Source organism: Brachycentrus maculatus, unplaced genomic scaffold (genome assembly GCF_059751285.1).
Source record: "Brachycentrus maculatus isolate JH-2025_06_01 unplaced genomic scaffold, ASM5975128v1 h1tg000193l, whole genome shotgun sequence".
NCBI lineage: Eukaryota > Metazoa > Arthropoda > Insecta > Trichoptera > Brachycentridae > Brachycentrus > Brachycentrus maculatus.
The window spans coordinates 195,191-220,000 of record NW_028280944.1 but is presented as its reverse complement, the minus strand read 5'-3'; the positions used below and the strand labels follow the sequence as shown (position 1 = coordinate 220,000).

Below are 24,810 nucleotides of genomic sequence, written 5' to 3'. Positions count from 1 at the left end.
GTAATCAGAAATCTTAAGAATTTTCGTAACTTTAATTATACTGAAAACGTCTTCTCATCCATTATTCGCTTTTCAACTTCATTTGAGCCATGGAACTCGAAGATTTAATAAAGAGCTTAGTAATAACCAACCCGCGCTGGAATCTCACGGTAAGAATACCTGATTTGTGTCAGAAGTGTAACCACAAAACAGACGTTTGACGTTTTTGGCTCTCGTTTCAAAAATTCCTAATTATTTTCATTTATCAATAAATTGATGTAACACAAACTTAAATGAATGTATGTTTGTGTTTATATATATATAAATATATATATATATATATATATATATATATATATATATATATATATATATATATATATATATATATATATATATATATATATATATATATATATATATAAATATATATATATATATATATATATATATATATATATATATATATATATATATATATATATATATATATATATATATATATATATATATATATATATATATATATATATATATATATAAAAATTCCTAATTATTTTCATTTATCAACAAATTGATGTAACACAAACTTAAATGAATGTATGTTTGTGTTTATATATATATAAATATATATATATATATATATATATATATATATATATATATATATATATATATATATATATATATATATATATATATATATATATATATATAAATATATATATATATATATATATATATATATATATATATATATATATATATAAATATATATATATATATATATATATATATATATATATATATATATATATATATATATATATATATATATATATATATATATATATATATATAGCTCGGCTACCGTTCTGGAGATCCCGGGTTTGATTCCCAGGGGGGGTCAAATAAATAAAAGTGATTTTTTCGCTCTAATATTTATTCAATATTACCCTGGATTGGTACCTGAAGCGGAGGGCTGATCACCTTTCTTTCATGTGTTAACGATCAAGATAACACTGCGTTTATATGATGCAGTGCTTTATGCACCATTGGGGTGCGGATAAGGGTTTGAATGAAAAAAAAATATATATATATATATATATATTTATATATATATATATATATATATATATATATATATATATATATATATATATATATATATATATATATTTATATATATATATATATATATATATATATATATATATATATATATATACATATATATATATATATATATATATATATATATATATATATATATATATATATATATATATATATATATATATATATATATATATATATATATATATATATATATATATATATATATATATATATATATATATATATATGTATATACATATATATATATATATATAAATATATATATATATATATATATATATATATATATATATATATATATATATATATATATATATATATATATATATATATATATATATATATATATATATTGTTGTGAAATATAACCCTACTACAATTAGCTCCGGCATATTATACGTACTCATTTTTCTGATTAGTAGACAAGAGTACAATACGTATAAAATGAGTAGATAATAATGCTTTGTTCACCTAGATTATTGACTCGACCATTAACAGCTTATGTGACTAGCCTTGAGTGGGTCTTTCAATAGAGCAGTAGACATTCTTGAGCCGCAAACCTGAATAACTTTCTTTCAGAGAAAAATTGAACAACATTCCTTTTATAGAGGAAATCATAAGGCACTTGTCTCGATGGGGATTCTGAATTCATCGCGGCTTGATATCTTGTATCTGGCTTCTTCCAATGATAGTAAATATGTTGTCAATTCCCGGTTATTTTTTTAGTTTTTATTTCTTATTCTTTTACTTCTATCTTCACCCTTCTTCTATCCATAGTTTTCTCAGTACGTTCATAATTGTATGTACAAAACAAAATTTAGACCATTTTTATTAAGTTAATATGTAATTCTAGTATTAAGTACGTATTCTGTGTTCTTCAGCGGAATGTTTCATATCTTCGTATTCGCACTTACCATCGTCGTATCACACTCTTCTTTATTTCTCCCACTTACCCGTATACCTTTCATACTGTTAAAATCCATAAACTACTTCAAACTAAAATACTAAAATTATTTGTAAAATAAACATACACATCATCTGCTTAATCCGTAGAGTGCCTAACTTTGTTAGAATTACTTGCGAGGAATAATGAAAACATTATAATTTAAAATACAGATAGAACTAATCGCTTTCAAAAATATTTGTTATTGTATTAATGCAAATATCATATGTATTTTGAAAATCGATAAATAATGCTTGATGCTAAATTTTTATGTTCCTACTCTCTTAAACATTACGAGTGAAGTCGACGAAGTGTAAATTTTACCATTCACATTTACATTATTTTATCTTTGTAAGAGAAATTCGTGCGTTATGTTTTTATTATTAAATCCTCTGAAAGCTAGCATTCTAGGTAAATAATTTATTCCATATCAAAGAATTTTCTGTGTTGAAACACAACCATGTCATTCTAAAAATATACTTGTGTGAGAAAAACTTAACGGCGTAATTGTGTCTGATATATTAAGCTATTTAAAGCGCGTATTTTTAACGTAACTTTTATGTGGTTTTACAAATGATACAAGCTTTCATTTAAGCCCATATGGTAAATCATACAAAAATATACTTTATTTTAAGAAATTTGATATACACATTTCGTATTCATATATTTCGAGGCAAATATACCAACAAAGAATTCTCACAAATGTAATTTTTGGGTGTATCTTTCTGTAATGTAAGAGATATGGGAAATTTTCTCGTATTTATAGAAAGTTTATTCCAGAATGCTTTATAATGTTTGTTACAAATGCTTGGTATTAAATTCAGCCTTTCGAAAAAACTTTTTGCGATGTGAATCCGATTGATAGTTATATTCAGATTTTTTTATTTCTTATAATTATTCGTAAGCATAATAAAGAAATCATCAGCTAAAATTAATATCAGTCTTTGGTCTAATCAAAATGATAAATAAACCTATTTAAAGTCATAGAAAATGGGTCATGAATCATGAATTCCTATCATTGATTATAATAAATCTTTAAAAATACTCTTATTATGACTAAAATAATTTTTTTTGGTGATATTAATTTTAATTTAATTGTGTCCGCCTCCGTAGTGTAATGGTCAGCACGCTCAGCTACCGTTCTGGAGGTCCCGGGTTCGATTCCCAGGGGGGGGGTCAAATAAATACAAGTGATTTTTACACTCTAATATTTATTCAATATTACCCTGGACTGGTACCTGAAGCGGAGGGCTGATCACCTTTCCTTCGTGTGTTAACGATCTAGATAACACTATGTTTATATATAATGCAGTGCCCTATGCACCATTGGGGTGCGGATAAGGGTTTGAAAAATAAAATTTTAATGATAGTTTAATTCTGCAAAACAGCGTTCATCCATTTTACATATACGTAAATAAACCTACTAAGTCAAATGACCTTAAAGTGAGTCACTTTTTTTTTAAATAGTGTAGAATGTTAACTTTCATTCCATTTTTTTTGACATCTCAACATAGGTGAAACAGAATATAGCAGTCTGGGTATTTACAGAGCTTATGACCTGTCATAAGCTGGTTAAGTGATAAATTTACACACGTGCATTATTTACTATTCTACCCATGTTTGAAAACCACACTACTCAAAATTTTAGAACTTCTACATATATCATTATCTCATGACGCTGTGTACATGAGTTCACAAGAGCTATCTTTGTTAGATTGAGAAAGTCTTTATTTAGCAGAGACCCTTTTTGGATGTATGCGAGATCCGAACCCGGGATTATTTTTACATACTGGGAAACGCCAGACTTGTCAACAAGTATTTGGACACACCTGAAATGTGATATGGACATTTTAGTTGTTTTTTCACATCTACTCCTAGTGTGGAGCATGTGGAATCCACAAACTGTCTCCAGTCTTTTCTGAAGGCTGCCAGCTCCCTTCCAGCCTCCCAAGTCATACCGCGTCCCGAAGTTCAGACGACAACTGCCGACGAATTGTCAGCAACGAACATCCTAAGCGGCGGGAACCTGATGACTTGTAAAATGACCAAGATTGGCTCTCAAGAGGCATGCGAATAACATGGCCTAGCTAAACTAACCGCTTTATCTTGACGACAGTTACAGTTGTAACCATGAGTTGCTGCGTCCTTAAAGAAAGCTTGCTTTTCTAATATGTCAAGTTTCACAACGCTTGCGGGTATGCAATATTTGTCTAGAAGCATGCTGTCTGCCGTGTGCAATGTTTAGTATTGCATGTTTTGTAGATGGCGCTGCCATTTAAGTAAAAATATTTTATTAAAACATGTTTTTCCTTCAACTAGTTTAAGATTTTGAGCAAACGAACTACTTCTTTTTTAATTTAGATTATTTTAAATATGATGTAAGTGTTTAAATTAGTATAGAATGCGTTTAATTTGATTACTTAATTATTTCGTTAAAATAAATAACGTCTTATCTATATATTACATTAAATTTTTAATGACTCTTTTGTCATTCACAAATATCATGAATGACATATTTCATAAAATGCAATAAATTAATCAATAAGTGTTTGATAAAAACTATTTTTCACGGTTAAATTTCATATCTTTGTGGCAGATATACCTCTATCAATTAATAATTTTAAGTTTGTTTTTTTTTTAAATAAAAACATTATTGATTAAATGTGCTATTTTTATTGGAGTAAACTTAGATAGGTACATATTAAAATTTCATTATCTCTTAACCTTTTCACCAAATAAATAAAGATTAAAAAATATATATGTACAAATTATGCTCTTTATTCGATTGATAACTATTTAGAGGACATACGTTTACGAATTTGATTACATTTATATAATTTTTGAGGCCATGCAAAGTTATACACATAAACATGCTAAATAACCTATTTTTCGTCGAATCTGTCTTCAGTCGATACCTGGACCTTGCAGTGTAGTGAATCTGTCTTCAGTCGATACCTGGACCTTGTAGTGTAGTGAATCTGTCTTCAGTCGATACCTTTGTAGTGGGAAGACAAACTTGCAATATAATAAACTCTGTAATCTGAAAATTTCAGAACATTTTAACGTTTAAAATAAGCATTAGATCAAATAAATCAAAGATGTAACGGAATTTGTTTATTTGTTTAGCAAAATTACTAGGATGGTCGATTAAAATCAGAAATAGTTAGCCGGATAAAACAAGGAAGAATAGCATAGCAATAGAATAGCATTCAATAATAAATCTAATTTTTAAATTTTAAAATTAAGTTACATAGTATTCAACGATGTTAAGTATATCCTGCTTTTATTATTTTAAATTTTTAAATTTTAAAATTAAGTTGCATAGTATTCAACGATGTAAAGTATATCCTGCTTTTATTACTTTAAATTTTTATTTAAAAATATGGCAGTCACTTTGTGGTAATATATATCCATTTTAAATTTTTGTTTTTTTTGGTAAATACCTTTTTTATAATCTATTGTGACACGTGTTTCAATGCATTCCGCATCATTTTCAAACGTCGCATGTTAAGTCCAAATTTTAGAGTTGAATCCTTGGGACGCTGAAGGATGAAGCTTCACATACGGTATTTAAAAATGATGAGGAATACATCGAAACACGTGTGATTATAGATTTCAAGAAATAGTAGGTATTTATCAAATAAAACTTAGATTAAAAATTAATAATGAATATTGTCTGTATCGTAAAGAAATACTATACAGTTATCATATTTAAACATTGTCATGTCTATGTTTATTAAAACAGTGTGATTAGTCTAAAACAAATTACAAAAATATCATTTCCACAATGTGTCTAGTCGGCCAGTCCATTGATCCAATGATTGACAGTTTACAGAGAAAATAAATTGTATTCTTTCTTGAAAACAAAGAGTGCTATTGCCCCTGATGCAAATAACCCCATATTCCTTTCATTCTGGCTCCATGGCGACAAATATCTGCCACTTTATTGAACTGTTAATCAGTTCAAACCTGTGGCAGCAGAATTTATCGGCTACAGTTGACGTACAGTGAATAATGTTGACCCCGTGATATTGGGAGCTATCGCGCCACCTCTAAGTTTTATTTTGACTTTATTTTATTTTATTTATCTGCAATATGCCAAAGTGCATTAACTTTTATCTCTTAAAACTATTTTATTAATTAATGTTTTTAAATCAGCCATTTTTATTGACCTTTTCGATGACCAAACTCACGCACACACTATGATTCTGTTTTTTTAGATTTCTTTGTGAGTTACTAACACTTATCAATTTCAGTAAGCTTCTTAATAATATAACTTTACATATACGAGTCTAAGATATTTAGAAACAATTTTATATATGGGTTGTATATTTTACGTTTTTAAACTTATTTCTTAGTATGATTACAGATAACAATTGACGCCATCGTTTCACGATGAAAAAAAATTAGCACAAAAAAACAGCATGATTGTTTGTCTTTTGACGCAACTTTTGTACTTATTGATTTTGATTACCAGGGTTCACATATACAGAAGATTATTCTAAGCTTTATTTGATAGTTTATTCGCAATACTAATTTAATTATGAAGATCCCCTAAATAAGTATTTTTACCCTTAAAAATACATTACACATCAAATTTTCTGACGTAACGCTAAAAAAAACACTGTTTTTTTTAAGTTTTTAAATGCATATCATACATATTACTCGTAATTAACTGTTAAAATCCTTTAATATTGATATATCATCCGTAAGGTAAATAATCCGGTGTGTTATGTGTGTGTGTGCTGATAATCAATACCTGGAACAAGTGCCATTATTTTATCTATTAGTTTAAGAGAAGTAAAAACAGATCAAGGCATTAAGAAATAAAGAAGAGTGAATGCAGATAATACAATAATTAAATAAAATTTTATCAGTGGTGATTGCTAGTAAAACCGTAAAACCATAGACCATGGTGTTAATCCCAACACTAATGCATTAAAGTGGAATATGTCACTATATGTCAAAAGAAAGATCTCAAGACACTAATAATTTTGAAAACGTATATATGCATTATTAAATGTTTAGTTAGAGCATTCAATGTGCATATTTATAAAGGATTTATGAAATTCAACTTTTATATTTTGGTAGTAAGCTTATAAAATGATTTTCAAATGTTTGAATTTAATTACTCAATTTAATTTTAGATACAACTATTCGTATTGTTTTTTCCAAGTAGTTGTAAGTAGTATTCGCTTGTTACCTTGACTGTTTAAGCAGAACCTGCGATTTTTTGTTTAACATTTTACTAAGCCTAAGAAATTGAATAGCAATCAATTTACTAATAAAATCACCCATCTTAGCCGAATCTCAGTGGGCTTAGACAGGATTTCCATTAAATACCTTTCAGCGTAATACGATTTCAATGTAGCTTTGAGCCCACAAATATAATCCTTCAATTTGCTATGTTCATATGAGTACTGTAAAATATACATAGTAAAATATACACACTAGCTGATACATACCATATGGATTGCATAACATAACTATTAGACCTACATAACATAAATAGTTATATGGATTTAAGTAATTTATTCTTTCTCAATATTATTAATATTTAAAGCATTTACTTTGTGGTTAGTCATTTTTACTTATTTATTTTTTTACAAAAATGTTAATAAAATTAGTATATAACCACTCACCGAGATTTTTACGTCTACCGGTTTCGAGACGTACCCGTCTCTTCGTCAGGACAATCACTAACACAGCATGCAAACAATACTACCCTTCACCACCATAGCACCATTTACACACTCAAAACTACACAAAATGTCTAACACATGCGATTTTTGGTCGACCCGAAGATAGTGCATGTTGGTCTTCGGGTCTTATCTTATCCGACCCGGGTTCGAAAATGTAATTTGTGATAGTCTTAAAAAGGACCCTTCTCCTATGTATATCATGTCAGATCCCCTTGATGTCGACGATCACTTGAAAGTAATTTTCCTTGTCTTGGGTAGCTCTGAACAGCGCCTCGGCGTAAAAAAGGTACACCTTATCTTTATGCCGGTGAAAAATGTCGCCATATGATCTGATGTGACGTTTAATTCATAAAGTCCCAATTTTTAGATTTCATTTTGACCGTTCACTTATATTTTTAGTATATTCATGTTTTAATAGAAAAAAATACGACATGAATTAAATTGTCGTTACGCTATTTTAAAATGAATTTGGTACAAGGTTGATCTGTGTAACAGAAAATCTTTAAAATTGATTATCAGAAACATGTCAATGATATTTATGGCTTCAAATTATCTTAATATATTTTTGTAAAATAAATATTGCTGATTATCTTATTTTTATATATATTTTTTAATTAGAACATTGACAAAGTTTTTAATACACTTTCGTTTTGAAGTTGGTAATTACGAGTAGGTACGAGCGTAATTTTAGTTTACTTCATTTGTTATTTATTTTTTAGTTTGTTATACTAATATATGAAACTCAATGAGTTGGCGGTTTAAAATTTAGTGTTCATTATACTGAGAGTAATTATAAAAATTTAGTCTGCCTTTTGGCACGAAATTCAGGTTAGCGGATTCATTTGTATAAATTACATCCCTAAATTTGGAGGGGTGCGTTTTAGGATGTTTTTTTTTAATTAAAGTCCGAGGGGTTACATTTCATTTTGAAAATTATACCCACATTTACTTATTATTTAAATTTTATTCTTTAATATTTTTTACTTTTAAAACCTTACGAAACGTTACACAAGTGTATAAATTGATCACTAAATCCAGCCAAATACCAGGTCGTTTGTCCAGAAATACTCAAACTTCTATCTTCTGTCGTATAAAAAACGAAAGATACTTCGACCTTTGATATATGTACAATATATTATTTGAAGTCTTTTCAAAGTTTTTTTTGCAGTTTACTCGAAGATTAGAGCGAGGAAAATAAATTCGTTGAATAAAAAATGATACTGGGAAAATAAGACGAAGAAAACCTTCGTTGTATTCCAAAATTATTTATGATGATCTAATAAGTACTTTGTGTTTTTGGCTTAGAATTATTATTTCCCTTCATGGCGAAACAGCTGTGACTACGGTAAAAACACTGCAGATATCATGGGTTTTTTAACTTTCGGTATAATTACAGTTATCTTCCCATTTCCGTTTCAATAGCGATTTTGTCTATGATTTTTTTTTTAAGTACTATAGTGTGACAGTAAAAACAACATAATGAATTATTGCTTTATGTGTTCACATGAATGAATTACTCTCTCTGTATGATATGTGTGTATTTTTATACCAATATATAATATATTTAATATTAGATTAAGAAGAAGGAACATCGATCATACTGAACTTACCGTTTAAATGTACATACATAGACGTGTCAAAACATTTCACATGATCTATTAACTCACTTGGAGTATAAACGATCGTTCTACGAGTATTATCACATTTTATCGGCTTACTTTTTTTAAACCTACTGGTATTATTTCATTATTAATAAATTTCTTATAATTAATGCCTTTACTGCAATCTTAATTGTCTTTAAAAAAAAAAAGAGTTTTGTTATAGGTGTCTCGACTTGAGATGAAACATCTATTATTTTATACGAAAGAAGATGAAAATCTGAGCATCCCAGGGCTTACGTCCTTCATTAGGCTGGCTTGAGTGATCATTTCATACTCAAGAGAATAAAATTAAATAAAATTAAATTAAAACAGCCAAATCCCAGATCATAAGCCCTCAGATTCTCAGACTTGCATCGTCTTTCGTATCAAACTCGTATAAAATTTATATATTATCCGTAGGGTAAATAATCAAGTGTCAAAAAGAATAAATAATAAAATATGTTGTTGCGTTTGAAAACTGCCTTTCTTTTTCTTAGTAATATATATTGTTGACGACTATTTTTGTCGTTAATCCGCAATGTTTTAGAAAAAAAACAAACACAAAATTGTCTATCTTGATCATTTAGTATTTCAAAACTTCGATTTACGTAGTTTGTATTTTTAAATTAAAGCCTGTAATGCTTAAATATGTACACACAATTTTGAAACACATTTTATCACCCTAATAAATTGCAATGAATGCTTCTATGCGTAACGTTTTTCGCCTAAATATTCATGAATATTGCACATTTGATATACGTATGCCTAACATACGTATATCACGTAACATTTTCATAAAACGTTGTTCATCTACATCTGTACACGAATTGTATTCAGTTATTTTTGTGTACGATATAAAGGGTATTATGCCGAATATTTTTCACTATTTTTAAAATGGGTACTAGGTAATATTTCACATATAAGATAATTTTGCTTCGTCCATCTCCATAGCACAGGTTTATACTAAAACAAGATCTTGGATATAATTCCCACAAAGGTTAACATTTTGAAATAAATGAATCAAACCTTATTACCGTAATTTGAGGTAACATTACGCCAAGGAAGTACCATATATTTTGTACCGGGTGCGTTTTATTTTTTTCAGGTTAAATACCATTATATACTGTGAAATCAGACATGTGCAAGTGTATGTTAACCATAATTAGTACAAAGCATTCCAAATTTACTGTAATGTCATATGTTGACCCATATTAGTTCCTCCACAGTGTAGTGGTAAGAGTTAATTTGGCTACCATGTTGGAGGTCCAGAGTTAAATTTTTAGGAGAGTCAAAATAACTATCAGTGATTTTTCACATCAATATTTATTTTATATAGAAATAGAAAACTAAACAAGATAATTCCCTCGTACCGCATAAAAATGTATGTTCCATAGGATTTTTTTTAAATGTATAACATGATACTATCTACAACAACAAAAAAAGAAAAAATTCCTTTCCAAGGACAAGAGCTCAGTCTCTTTTTTGGAGAGGCTCAGCGCAACTAAAAATTATAAGATTGTATTAAGTAGAAATGTATAGATATTGTATTAAATTGTCAAAAAAAATATTCAACCATATTACATAATAATAAGATCGACCAAGACTGGTACCTGAAATGTAAGATTGATCACCTTGCTTTCATTTAATTAACGATCAATATATCACTCCATCGATGCTATGCAGTGTCCTATGCACTATTTAGTGCGGATGAGGGGAAAATTTATATATAATACGCAATACTGATCACCGTAAAAAGTATAAATATGATCGGAGTTCATCACAATCCAATGCAATATTGGAGATATGCTTCCTTAGGTGCATGAATGGGAATTTTGGTGAATTATATGGATTCAAGTACTTATACCATATGTAGTATGTAGGAATGTAAACACATACGTACGTAATAAGGCATTGTTTGTACCTTATACATAATCTCCAAGTAACACGTGAAAGCAATATGTTCAATCTCAGTTGTTCAATGTCTTGTACGTTTTTGGCTAACACAGTATTATAATACAGCAATATAAATTCTACAATTTCATTGAAGGTTAAAGGTTACACGTACATGGCGCAAACATAATTTAATATCACTTTATGAAACATGCTATTTGAAAACAAAATAATGTCTACACTAACCAAATGTTATGTATTATGGAAATACTAAGCTCACTTTTTGAAATCAATAATTCCGCTTTAGATAAATGTTGGTAGATTCTCATGAAATAATTGTATCGATCCCATAAGCATCTCTTGTAATACGCCTTATGTATCAATCCAAACATTTTATCTTTTTCTAACAAAAGTCAAATATTTAAAACTCATTTTCTTTTTCATTGATTTGGTATGAATTTTTTAAATGATTTTAATATAGAAAGAAAACGAACGTATAAGATCGCATTTGTCGTTTATTTATCTAGTAAATATGACTAATTTTGAGAACATCTGTAGTTCTTGACGATTTACATTGATAAGCTCAAAATGAGATATTTTACAAGTGTCTTTTTTATTAGTTAAAACTCAATATCTCATTAAAAATCGTACAAAATAATCAACTCTACTGTGATCAACATGAAAAAGTGAATGACAGTGTTATTTAAAGATAAAATATAAAATAAACTTTGTAAGATCAATATTATACAACCAATAAATAATCTCGGAAAAACTTAAATGTCAGCCATACAAACGTTTTTCAGGGATTCATATTTTTTTTCTTTATCTATTTTTTTGGATATTAAAATATATATATATATTTATATATATATATATATATATATATATATATATATATATATATATATATATATATATATATATATATATATATATATATATATATATATATATATATATATATATATATATATATATATATATATATATATATATATATATATATATATATATATATATATATATATATATATATATATATATATATATATATATATATATATATATATATATATATATATATATATATATATATATATGTATATATATGTATATATATGTATATATATGTATATATATGTATATATATGTATATATATGTATATATATGTATATATATATATATATATATATATATATATATATATATATATATATATATATATATATATATATATATATATATATATATATATATATATATATATATATATATATATATATATATATATATATATATATATATATATATATATATATATATATATATATATATATATATTTACTAATAAATCTTACCCTTCATTCATGTAACGTTTTCGAGTTTCATCAGACTCTCCATTTAATAAGATTATTAAATTAATTTTCCGTTCAACACGATAATTGATTTTTTTGAAATTCACAAATTAGTCATTTTGCTCCATTGCAGCTTTGAAAAATATAACTGAAACCGAATAGAATAGTAAAAATATCAAAAAGTATTATTTTTCTAAACAAAATGACAAGAATAGTGGATGCACTCAATCACGTGTTTGACCATTATAAAAACGTCTAAAATACTCGTTTATATTTTTTAAATGTTGGAGCAAATTTATTTTGCCATTTTTGAAACACAAAAAAATCCTAAATAATCTGTGTCCCAGTTTATATGATCCTGATAAATAGAAATGTACATATAAAGTAAATTGCCAGTATTTACTCTTCTGCAATGAAAATAGTTTTTTCGTTTCCGATGCTCATCACATAACTATCTCTACTTATTTCTATAATCTCAATGTTCGTACAGCCAAGCGTGCCAATTCACATCCTTTCATCCCCTTTATGCGATTTTCCGCTTAAGGTTGTGTTTTCGTCCTTTTGCACTTAGCCGAACTTGTCCCGTGGGCCATGTGGACCCGAATCAGCCTTTTATTTATGATATTTATATAGCATCGACGAAGTCTCCCTTTTTCTATAAAAACAGCTTTCAATATAGTACCTACCATTCGTCCTTCAAAAGAGTAAAAGTTTCTTGTTTTCATCGGGAAATAAGTGATTATTATTTTAAGGTAATTTTAATTGTATATCAACCATTTCGTAATATTTTAATATTATTCTGGGAAAAATACTTTAGCATATTACCCGTCCAGTATTTTAATAACATTTCGCGAAGAGGATATAAAATATTCAACCCACCCATATAAATAAAATTTGAAATCTTTACAGAATATCATTACAATTAGTTTTAAAAAATTGAATTTAAATTAGAGTGTTGAGATTACTCTTCATCTGGGCTTTTTTTCTGCAGAAAGTAAAATATTTATATTATTTAATTAAACGGAATTTGTCTACCCCAAAAATAAACTTTTTTGAATTCGTACACACATGAATACCGCGAAGTTTATTTTTGGAATCTACAAATTCCATACGACGGTTTAATTTAAAAAAAAAATACTTTCCTATTAAGTAGTCTCAGATAAAGTAAGATGTGTACTTTTTGATCGAGCTGACAATATTTCAAATTTTTATTATTTACTTTACTTCTTTAAATTAACTATGATTTCCACATAATAATAAATTATGTACCTGGTTTATGAGATTAACAAAATATTTGGTGTTCATCAAAAACTCAATTGAATATTCTAACATTGGCGTGTGGTATTTGCCTAGTTTTGCGTAAAGAAAATTATGTATTATATTTTTCTCAAAAGTTCTGATTTTTCTTTTGAAATTCTGAATGCCCGAAATTATATTTTTTGCCATCAATAAACGGTTCAACGCCGTAGAAAAGCAGGCAAAAAATATCACTTGAAGGTTTTTAAAAGCTCTAATGATAAAAAAAAAACGTTTGAAGTAATGTGAAAACCCACATAAGCGCTTTTGTAAAGAAGTACTTGCGAGTCGGTATTTCGATAAAGTTTTGTAGTGAAGAACGACTCTCTTCTTAGAAATATATTTTTTTTATCAAATTGCTTTCCCGGGCATAAAATGTATTCCGTTTTTGGAAGGTAAATTCCGTTTAACCTCGTATCTACACTGGAATAAATATGGCGGTTCCACATATCCTAGGGTTAAGTCAAATAACAGAGCTTGCGTGGTTCTGCAAGATTTATTGAGAAGGACGAACGTGCAATTTACTTCTCCCATAAAGGGGTTTAGAATTGCCTTCATAGGCAACAACATTTCGAAAACAGTATTTAAAGTAATACTTTGTGGTATTTGTGGAAATCCAGCTCAGAACAGACTACAGCCGTTTGTATTTTCCTCTGGGTCTAGAACACATAAATAAGAAACCTTTTGTTTTTTTTTTTCATTTTTTGATTTAAATTTTCCTCGATTTTTTAGAAATAAAGAACGCCCCAACCAAGAAATCAGATCAGATTTTACTTAATTCTATGAATTTCGATAGTATATGTTTACATAATATATAAATAAAAGAACGTTGGTGTACTTTGCTTGTTGTATGAGGGTAAAGAAATATGATGTATTACATATTATATTACTAGGTAAATTGGAAGGCAAACACAGCATAGGGAGAAGACACATATTCTGGCTTAAAAACTTGAGACACTATTAATTCGCTATTAAGACCGGCTGCAGAAAATGTAAAAATTGTCACTTAAATTGCCGACCTCAAGCGTGGAAAGATACAATAATCACAAAAATACTATATTTAATTTAGTGTTTAAATGGAGTATATTATCACTAAGATTTTTTTTATTATCATATCAACTTACATAGATGAAGAAATTTATTGAAATTCGAATATAAATGTCTGGTTATTTACAGGGCTTACGACCTACCATTGGCTGGTTTGAGTCAACATTCTATACACTGTGTAACATTCACCATTCTTCTCATGATTGACCACCATATTACTTAAACTTATATGTGTGTGTGTTGGTTGAATAATTAAAGAAACATGAATAAAAAACATGAATGAACAATGAAAAAGTTATTTTATATTATTTTTATCAATTATGATGTTTATGCAACAATTGGCAAATTATTTTAAACCAACTCCATAGTGAATTTTCATTTTCCGACATAATATCGTTCTAAGAAGTAATGTGTTTTCTTTTTTATCCTTTGCAGAAGTCAGAACGTGTTCATCTACAGAATTTCTCTGCAAGCCTGGGAAGTGTATACCTCTAACCTGGCAATGCGACAATGAAAAGGATTGTTCTGATGGATCTGATGAAGATGCAGCTATATGCCGTAAGTTTTGTTGGGTTCAGTTGGGATTCTTTAATAACCATATTCCGCTCACTCCCTTTCAAGAAAGTCATAAATCAAAAGATTTTTCAGGAGAACGTTTGTTAAAGTTTTAAAATATTGTATATTAAAAATAAATATCAAGCCACTTATTGAACGTTTTACTACGCAACAGATCTTTTAAGGTAAAACCTGAAGATTTTTTCTCCATTTGAAAAATATTAAGTATATTTAAAAAAATAATTAAACAATACCCTTTCTTCAAAGTGCAAAAACAACACTTTCTGCCCTGTAGCGGATAAATATTAAGTTAAAAATATACCTTTTTTGCTGGGATATAGTACATTTTCTGGACATTCCGAAAACATGCACAACTGAAAATTGTCGATTTTTTATTTATGACGTTCTTGAAAGGAGTGAGCAATATATGTACTATTTTTACCAAAAAATACATCGTGAGTAATCGGCGAAATGTCAGAAAGTGACAATGTTACCAATTTTTGGAATTTGATTCTCAAATTCTATTATGATATTGCTGTTGCATTATTGTAGCGTTAGCAAAATCTCAATTAAATAACGAATTCATTCGAACATTCTGGCCGCATTTTCTCTACTCTAAAATTTCTCTATTATCATTGATTTGACTAGTATTGTCTTCAGAAAATTGTAGGTAGAAAAATGTTGAAATGTTTTTCAATTTTTTCAATTTTTTTTTAGCATTTGAAGAATAAAAAACATATTGCTTTTAAAACTATTTTAAAAATTATTATATAGGCTTTCCTTGACAGGATTTTATTTTCCAGGCAAAACGAAATTATATTCCTTATAGTATTAAAATTATTATAAAATAAATTCATTTCTTGAATATTTATACCAACAAAAAAATGATAACATGTTGGAGGGTTCAATTTCTAGCAAGATCAAAATAAATTCATCGAGGTTATCCCGGAAGCATAAAACTTTGCCTTCACGATATTAGGTACCATGATAACACTTCAATAATCGAAGGCAATATTCTGTGTGCCGTTTGCAGATAGTCAACTACACATAGGGTCAGGTGGGTTAATCAAATTTATTTATCTTAATTTACATTTTCCCCGTGTAGGTTGGGGTGATTCGAAACACGTAGTTCGTTATCCATATTATACGAGTATACTCGTACATATATGAGATCATGCAAAAAATTATCATGTAAAAACTTAACTTTACCCATGTGAGATATATGAAGCAAACTTCTGCAAATTACGGTCGCGGATCAGGGTCAGAAATTGACGGTTGCTTTGTGTTGTTAGATGTCCTAGAATGCCCCTCACATTACTTCAAATGCGAACACGACAGTGACATGTTGTGCATACCACAGTCGTGGCGGTGCGATGATGAACCGGACTGCGCTGACAATTCCGATGAGTCAAATTGTGGTGAGTTGTAACCACCTTGGGCCGAAACGAGGGATCTCATATGCAGGATGCTGTATGCACGACCTCATGGCTTAAAAAATGCATCTTGATAAGGGCGGCGACCCATCAAGAGGCAAAATGCAACCTTGTTCAATCGGATTCATATATTCGGGGAAGAAAAAAGAACACTTATGCTTATTTATCGTAATTTGATGCTTTGTAATATATTTATAATATTTTGTTTTTTTTTTTCACAAAATACTATTAAAAAGTTTTTTTTTTTAAATATAAACAATCATTCTGATTTATCGACGCTATTCTGTTTCAACCTCGTTTCAACGAAAACTCGTTTATTTCACCGAACTAATTCTATAATATTCGCACCTACTAAACAACTAGATATTTGATTATACTGTTTTCGGAATTGGCCACGATTATTTAATACATTATTGAAAAAATGGGCATTTTTACATGTTTTATTGTTAATTTCGGTGTTCCTTTTGGAAAAGTTGGAATAGGTATTCATCGATATATTGCTAGTCACTTATTAATAAAATATTTAGAAATATATTTTAAGTTTTTTTTATCTATGTTAATATATCCCCCATATAGTTCGGGGTGACTGTTAACGTATATTATTAGTTTTTTCTTCGATTTCATACTATTTATGTAAGCGTAAGCGACTCATTGTTAAAAATAGGTATCAAATTGTGGTAGCGTTGGTTCGAACCCAAAAATTCTGACTCAAGAGTCTGCGACACAAACCGCGTGCCCACAACTCGACACTAGTTACTAAATGTAAGTTAGAATAAAATAATTAAATAACTGAGGTCAAACGATATCTACTAAGCATCTGCAAATGACCGTTGGATGCGGATCGGGGTCGAAAGTGAGATTGACGGCTATTTTATGTTGTTAGATACCAGGGAATGCCCCCCATTTTACTTCAAGTGCCAAAGTCAAAATGGCACGTGCATACCACAGTCGTGGCGTTGCGACGATGTACCAGACTGCGCTGATCAGTCCGACGAATTGAATTGTGGTAAGTCCCCATCGCCTTGGGCCAGACGAGGGGCTGATGCAGAGAATGCCACATGCACGACTCCGTGGCTCACGAAATGCATCTTGACAAGGGTGGTGATCCCCAGGAGGAACAATACGAGCATATTATTCGGGAGACAAATAGCAAAATTATATTCACTATATAATATTTATTTTGTAAAATATGGAAGCATTTTGAATATTATTATGGAATTATTATATTTTGACTGCACCTTGTATCTGCAATAACATTTTTTTTTCGACAGACCGTCTACTGTTCATTCCATTTGTTTTTTTTTTCATTTCTTTAATCAGAATTTTGTTTTGTTGAATTTTAAGAGCAATCCGCGTATTCGAATTTGATGAGCATGGAAAATTCTCATAAGATTATTACCTACATAAAAATCGCAACATTTGCAGGTACGAGGTTGAAAGTAGAACAGCGTCAATAATATATAACATAAAATATTTATTTTTGAGTAATGACAACTTTTAAAATTAAAATCAGCACATTTAGCATTTTTCTTACAACTAAATTCCCTCAGGACCATTTCTGAAGGAATCAATAAACTTACGTGGCATAATGCATCGTAAGATTGTCGATATTTTTAACTAATTTTCAATTTTGAAAGTAAGGTTTAATTAATACGTCAAACGCATGTAATTATTTCCATGGTATTCATTATGTCAAATAATGGTCGCTTTATAGCTGACCATTTAATATGGTAAGACCGTAACTTCTGCTGATTTAAAAAAAAACTCCTTAATTTGAATGAAATCTTACCTAAGAAAATCGAATGACTGTAAATTATTATAGTACAAAAATAATTTGAGAAAATCACTGATTTGACATATTCTACGTAAATTTGTTATGTGTGCAATTATTATGCTATATTGAGCCCTTCACATTAAAATATCACAAGGGCAACAATTTTATTTTATACACGTTTTAAAAAATATACATAAATATATAAAATGGCTGCATTTTTCTATATAAAGTAAGCATGTGGGTACCTTATAATGTTTCGGAATAATTTCCGACATTTCCGGATGCTCTAAATATATCATATACATATGGTATTAGTTTTAATACATCCCGCTCGCAATGGATTACCGCAATTCGGACGTCAAATCGTCCGGTCGATTGCTTGATATTTGGTCGTTTGGCTTTTGGTCTGCATTTGATTACCGATCACGTGTGTTATGATAGGTTATATTATGCATGTTATTGGCACGGGGGGTGCTTGCTTGTTACAGAGGCTAAGGCGTGCAATGCCGAGGAGTTCACGTGCCGAGGCGCTCCGGGGGAGTGCGTCCCCCTAACCTGGATGTGCGACGACAACCCTGATTGCTCCGATGGATCTGATGAGAAATTCTGCAGTAAGATACAGAGGATATGGCTTCAAATTATACATACTTTATGTTATATCATGCATACGCTTAAAATACCCTTATCTAGTTTTTTCTTTTTTTTTCTTTTTGATCCATTTTTTAAAAGCAGCCTCTATTTTAGAAGCTTAATTGCAGGTAGGATAGTAAGAGAAAGAAGATATATAAAATACTTAAAAAATATTTTTTTCTTGAAATCAAACTTAGAAAATAAATAGTTGTTGAATTAATTTATTTTGAAATTGACGAGAATCGAACCCGCAATCCCAGCTTCGCAGTCGAGCGTCTACACAACTACGCCACTGCGCCTGTCCATACCTTTATTAGTTTGATTTTGAACATTAGGGTATTTATTATTAACAAATAAATTTAAAAGATCACAGGACAAAAAATATACTTTTCTATTGAAATTTGTAAATGTAATAACTAAGAGACATACAAAAAATTTGACTCTAGTCATTAAATGGGGCGAAAACGACAATTCGTCACGTCATTAGTTTACAAACAAGGTTTGGTAGGAACAAAATTGAACTTTACAAATAACTAAATAACGCGGTAAAATGTTGTTTTTCGATAAACGAATTTTGTAAATAAAAGTAATTATGAAATAATTCATTTTTCGGATTTTATAAACACTGAGAGAATTTTTAAAATCTTTCATGTGGGATTTGTTAAATCCAATTTTTATTAGATTTATGACTGTCTTATTGAAGGAGATATAAAGTAACAGAGGACGGTTGTATCAAATGCCTCTTTTAACTTTTTCTCAAATCTTCCCTACTATTTACTTTAAAAAAAATAACGATTGACTGAATACGACTACATGCTTGAGGTGTTATATATTTTAAGATATTGGGATGCTTTATTTTTTTGTTTTACTGGTTGTATTTAATTTGGGTTTTTTGTAAACGCTTTATATTTTTTTACTTGCATAATGAGGTAATATTATTTTTGCTTATCTATAATAAGTTCTGGAAAGTCTTTTATTTTAAAATTATACATGTCGTATTAAATTGATTTTGATGTATTTTTTTTTGCTTTTATAATAAAAAAAATCAGGATATCGTTTTTCTACCTTTGAGAGCAAAATAATTTTCAGTGTGAATATTTATCCCGTTATTAAAATATTGGAATGAATATTATATTACTACATTGTATGAATATCAAATTCATTCAATTTGTGTTTTATTAAGGTTTCTTTCGTCGTAATAGTCTCCTTTTATACATTTTTTATTACAATTTATTCATGTACCCATCGGGGTTATTATTAGATTAGCTATATATTGTATTTCTTATCGACACTTGTGCGTGCTCCTTTTTACAATGGATTTTTTTTTCAAGTTTAGTATTTCTTATTGTTGTACTTACCCACTTCAACCTTCGCCCTTCCCTAAACTTAATAGCTTTCTGTTGTGTATAAATATTTCCTTGTTATTTCCACGAAATAAATTGTGTTGGCTTTTCAAAGCATTTACTAGCTAATGCATGAATTATTCAGGAGGCGTCCCTATTTACGAAAATATTCCTTGAATTAATATTGAATTCAATTTTCTGCTAATGAATAAAACGTCAGTAATCTTCCCGAGACTTGCTAGTAATCAAACTAGGGTATTTGTAACGAACATTATCTCCAAGCGGATTATTTTGCGTTCTTTCTCTTAATATTTATTTGTACGTAACTTCGAAACATCAGATATACAAAGTTATCTACATGTACAATAATAAATCTCAATAAAAGGATGATGGTTTGATGTGAATATTACTTATTAGTTTTATTTTTTGACATCTCATCAAAGATGAAGAAGAATATGGAAGTCTGGGCATTTATGGGGCTGACGACCGTCATAGTCTGGTTTAAGTGATCACTTTACACACGTGTAACATTCACCAATTTTACCCATTATTGACAACCACACTACTCAAATTCTTAGAAGTTCTATATATATATGAACCAATTTTAAAACATTATCCTTGAATCACTAGAACTTCACTAGAAACATCTATTGGTGAGATGAAAAGAAGCTTTTTATTCAGCAGAAACTCTTTTATTAGTATGTGAGGTCCGAATCTTGGATTATAATCACACACGTGAGAATCACATACTTATTAGTATTTTTAAAGAAAGAAAAAACATTTAAAACTCTTAACATTTTATAATAAAATCTCTTTGCTTAGACTGCCTTTTTTTCGAGTTTAAATATTTCATGTCTTAAAATTAATTGCTTTAAAATAAGGACATATGTATTCTCTTTTTCTAATAATTTAATGTTGCTTTAGCAATTTGTGATTTTTTTATTTTAAAACATTAGAGTAAACTTACATACAACAGGCAAGCATTGGTTAATTTATATCCCGGTTTGAGTGAGGAGGGTGGCAAAATGTACCCAAGTAGAAAATTTACATTTTACAGTGCTCTCCATTTGGCGATAAGGCTTTGACTTTAATTTCCTTTGTTTTAATTAAATATTTACGCACATGACATTTCATTCACACACATTAATTCACGACTCATCAGCACGCGAGGTGCTCCATATTATACACTTTTGACCTTATATCGTATAACGGCATTTTATTATAAAACAGTTTTGCTATTCCAAATTTTCGCTTAATCAAACCTTCAGTTCAGTGAGTAGAATCGATAAAAAAAGGGTAGTAAGTTAGATAAATAACCTGCTTACGAGTTTGTACAATGTATTAGGTATGGATGATACATTATCATTGAGGAAACATCCAGACTTTTTCTCCCTAATGACCCAAGCTTAATAATTCTCCATTCGTCTATTCCTTAATTCGTTCAGGATGACATTTAAGGAGTTAAGGAGTCATTAATCTCCGGCCTTAACGACTGACGAGTGCCGTTTGATGGCTCATAGATTACCTTTTTACATTTATAAAGGCATCATCCGCAAATGTGATAAAACGTGTTTTTTTTATATCACATCCACGTCATTCAATTTAAAGTCTTACAAATCCAAAATTTAGTCCAATTCACACTGAAAATTAAACCGTTAGCTTCTTTAAGATTTCATTCGTTCCTTTAGTAATTGATATTCATGGTTCTGTCACTAAAAACACAATTGAATTTAATGTTTTATTTACCGAGAAATTGAGATTCTGTTTTAAGGATCTTTTATAAAGATTTATTTTGCTCTCATTAAATGGTAGTATTTTTTTACAGCAATTATTTTTAGTAAATCTGAATCAATAAGTTTTTCCGTTAATTCCATTATCTGCTCTATCATTTTATTCTTAATTTATGCAAATATTTTTTTCTTAATAAATTTTAAGTTTTGAATACTTTAAAATTATATTTATTAATAACTTTTCAATTGAACTTTTTAGCTATCGTAAAAAAGAACTTTATAGAAAAATTATTTCTAGTGTTAAATAAAGTACATATTTCTATATTAAATTGTATTTCTTTAATGTATGTTTTTAAATACAAAATATCTCATTTTTAGATAGTGAGTAAGAATGCACTCTTTTTTGTTCAATATTCTAATAAAGCCAACTTGATATCTCATTAATTAAGCATTAAAATTACATACCTCATTATATGTTATTACATATATCAATGTCATTATTACTTTCGTTATTATTTCGATTTAATGTCAATTTAGCCGTGGAGGGGAAATTTAACATTATTTCTCTTTTAGTACGTACAGCGCCTGACCTACCTTAAATTGAATTGCACGAGCACCTAGGCTTACCTAGGATTACCCGGGAAGGGCGAATAATATGCTAATATTAATTTACAAACGGGTATATTCCCGCCCTATGTCGGTCAGTGACAGGGCGCTAGATCCCGTCACTTAAGGTGACCATTCGTACTGGTTTTACCAGTACGGTACTAGTTTTTCTGGCATTGGTCCTGGTCAGTTGTTAAATAAAACCAGTGCAGATTACCCATATCCAAGTATTGTTCTGGCGATAAATTAAGAATAAAAGGTAGGTATTGTAATTGCAGTAATAAGTTATCCGATACATGATAGTGATAAATACCGTTTTCGACTGCCAAAAAACCCTCCCCTTCTCCTAAAAAACCTGTGCGTTGGGTAAAAATTTGTACTGGTTTTTGCTTTGAAAAGCTTCGAGTGCTTGGTGACCCATACTAAATTAGTTTTTCGTGATAGATGAAACTTGCCGCGCCGATCAGTTCACCTGCGCCAACGGTAAATGCATTCAGCAACGCTGGACTTGCGACGGAGATGACGACTGCGAGGACGGAAGTGACGAGCTCAACTGCAAGCCCACGACCTGTTCCCCTGGAGCCGAGTTCACCTGCAAGAACGGCCACTGCATCAACATCCGCTGGAGGTGCGACGGGGACTCCGACTGCCCGGATGGCTCCGATGAAAAGGTAATCGGTTTCATTACCTTTCGATGTATATATATATATATATATATATATATATATATATATATATATATATATATATATATATATATATATATATATATATATATTTATATATATATATATATATATATGTATATATATATATATATATATATATATATATATATATAGGTATATATATAAATATATACATATATATACATATATATGTATATATATATAATATATATATATATATATATATATATATATATATATATATATATATATATATATATATATATATATATATATATACATATATATATATATATATATTTATATATATATATATATATATATATATATATATATATATATATATATATATATATATATATATATATATATATATATATATATATATATATATATTATATTTATAGATTTGGTGTTTAATTTGTATAACTCCATTTTAATTTATGTATTAATTGTTAAATAAAACACTGATTTATCGAGCATACTAACAAGTTAATTGACTCAAAAAATCAATGGGAAAATGCCAAAACACAAAATTCATTTTTATGTGTTTTTTTTTACAATAAAATACAACTTAGTAGACTCAAAAAATCGGTGTTTAAATTAACATTTAACACATATATATCAAATAATAACCTGATTACTTAACGTTTTTTTATGTATTACAATTCAGGGTTGCCCCAGTGTCGCTCAAGTGCCGTCACCATGCCAGTTGAACGAGTTTGAATGCAACGATCACATCACGTGCATCCACAAGTCTTTCCTGTGCGACGGGGACAGAGACTGTCCGGACGGGGGAGACGAGGACCCGAGTCGCTGCAAGAATGTGACGTGCCGCGCGGACCAGTTCCAGTGCAAGGACAGGAGCTGCATCCCGGGACACCTCTACTGCTCGGGAACTGCGGAGTGCACGGACGGCAGTGACGAAGTCAACTGCAGTAAGTGGACAGTCAACTTATCTTGTTAATAACACTATCATCAACTTAATTATCTTAACAAAGATTACGCAAGTTTTGCAGGAGAATAAGTCAACCTTCCAGCTGGCGTGATGAAAAAT

The 24,810-nt window shown here is 29.0% G+C and overlaps 1 protein-coding gene across 9 annotated transcripts in view; it reads left to right on the top strand.

The window, feature by feature from the left end:
* The window catches only part of LpR1 (Lipophorin receptor 1), a 44,140-nt gene that overhangs the window by 3,760 nt on the left and 15,570 nt on the right, over positions 1-24,810 (top strand). For 3 of the 9 annotated variants that reach the window (XM_088262942.1, XM_088262939.1, XM_088262936.1), the window contains 4 exons: positions 15,429-15,551; positions 17,865-17,987; positions 23,509-23,735; positions 24,427-24,691. In XM_088262942.1, the coding sequence (XP_088119068.1) occupies positions 15,429-15,551; positions 17,865-17,987; positions 23,509-23,735; positions 24,427-24,691 (738 nt within the window). Of the gene's footprint in view, positions 1-15,428; positions 15,552-16,840; positions 16,967-17,864; positions 17,988-19,243; positions 19,367-23,508; positions 23,736-24,426; positions 24,692-24,810 lie in introns of all 9 variants that reach the window. The other 6 variants (XM_088262937.1, XM_088262934.1, XM_088262940.1 and 3 more) reach the window with 2 other exon arrangements.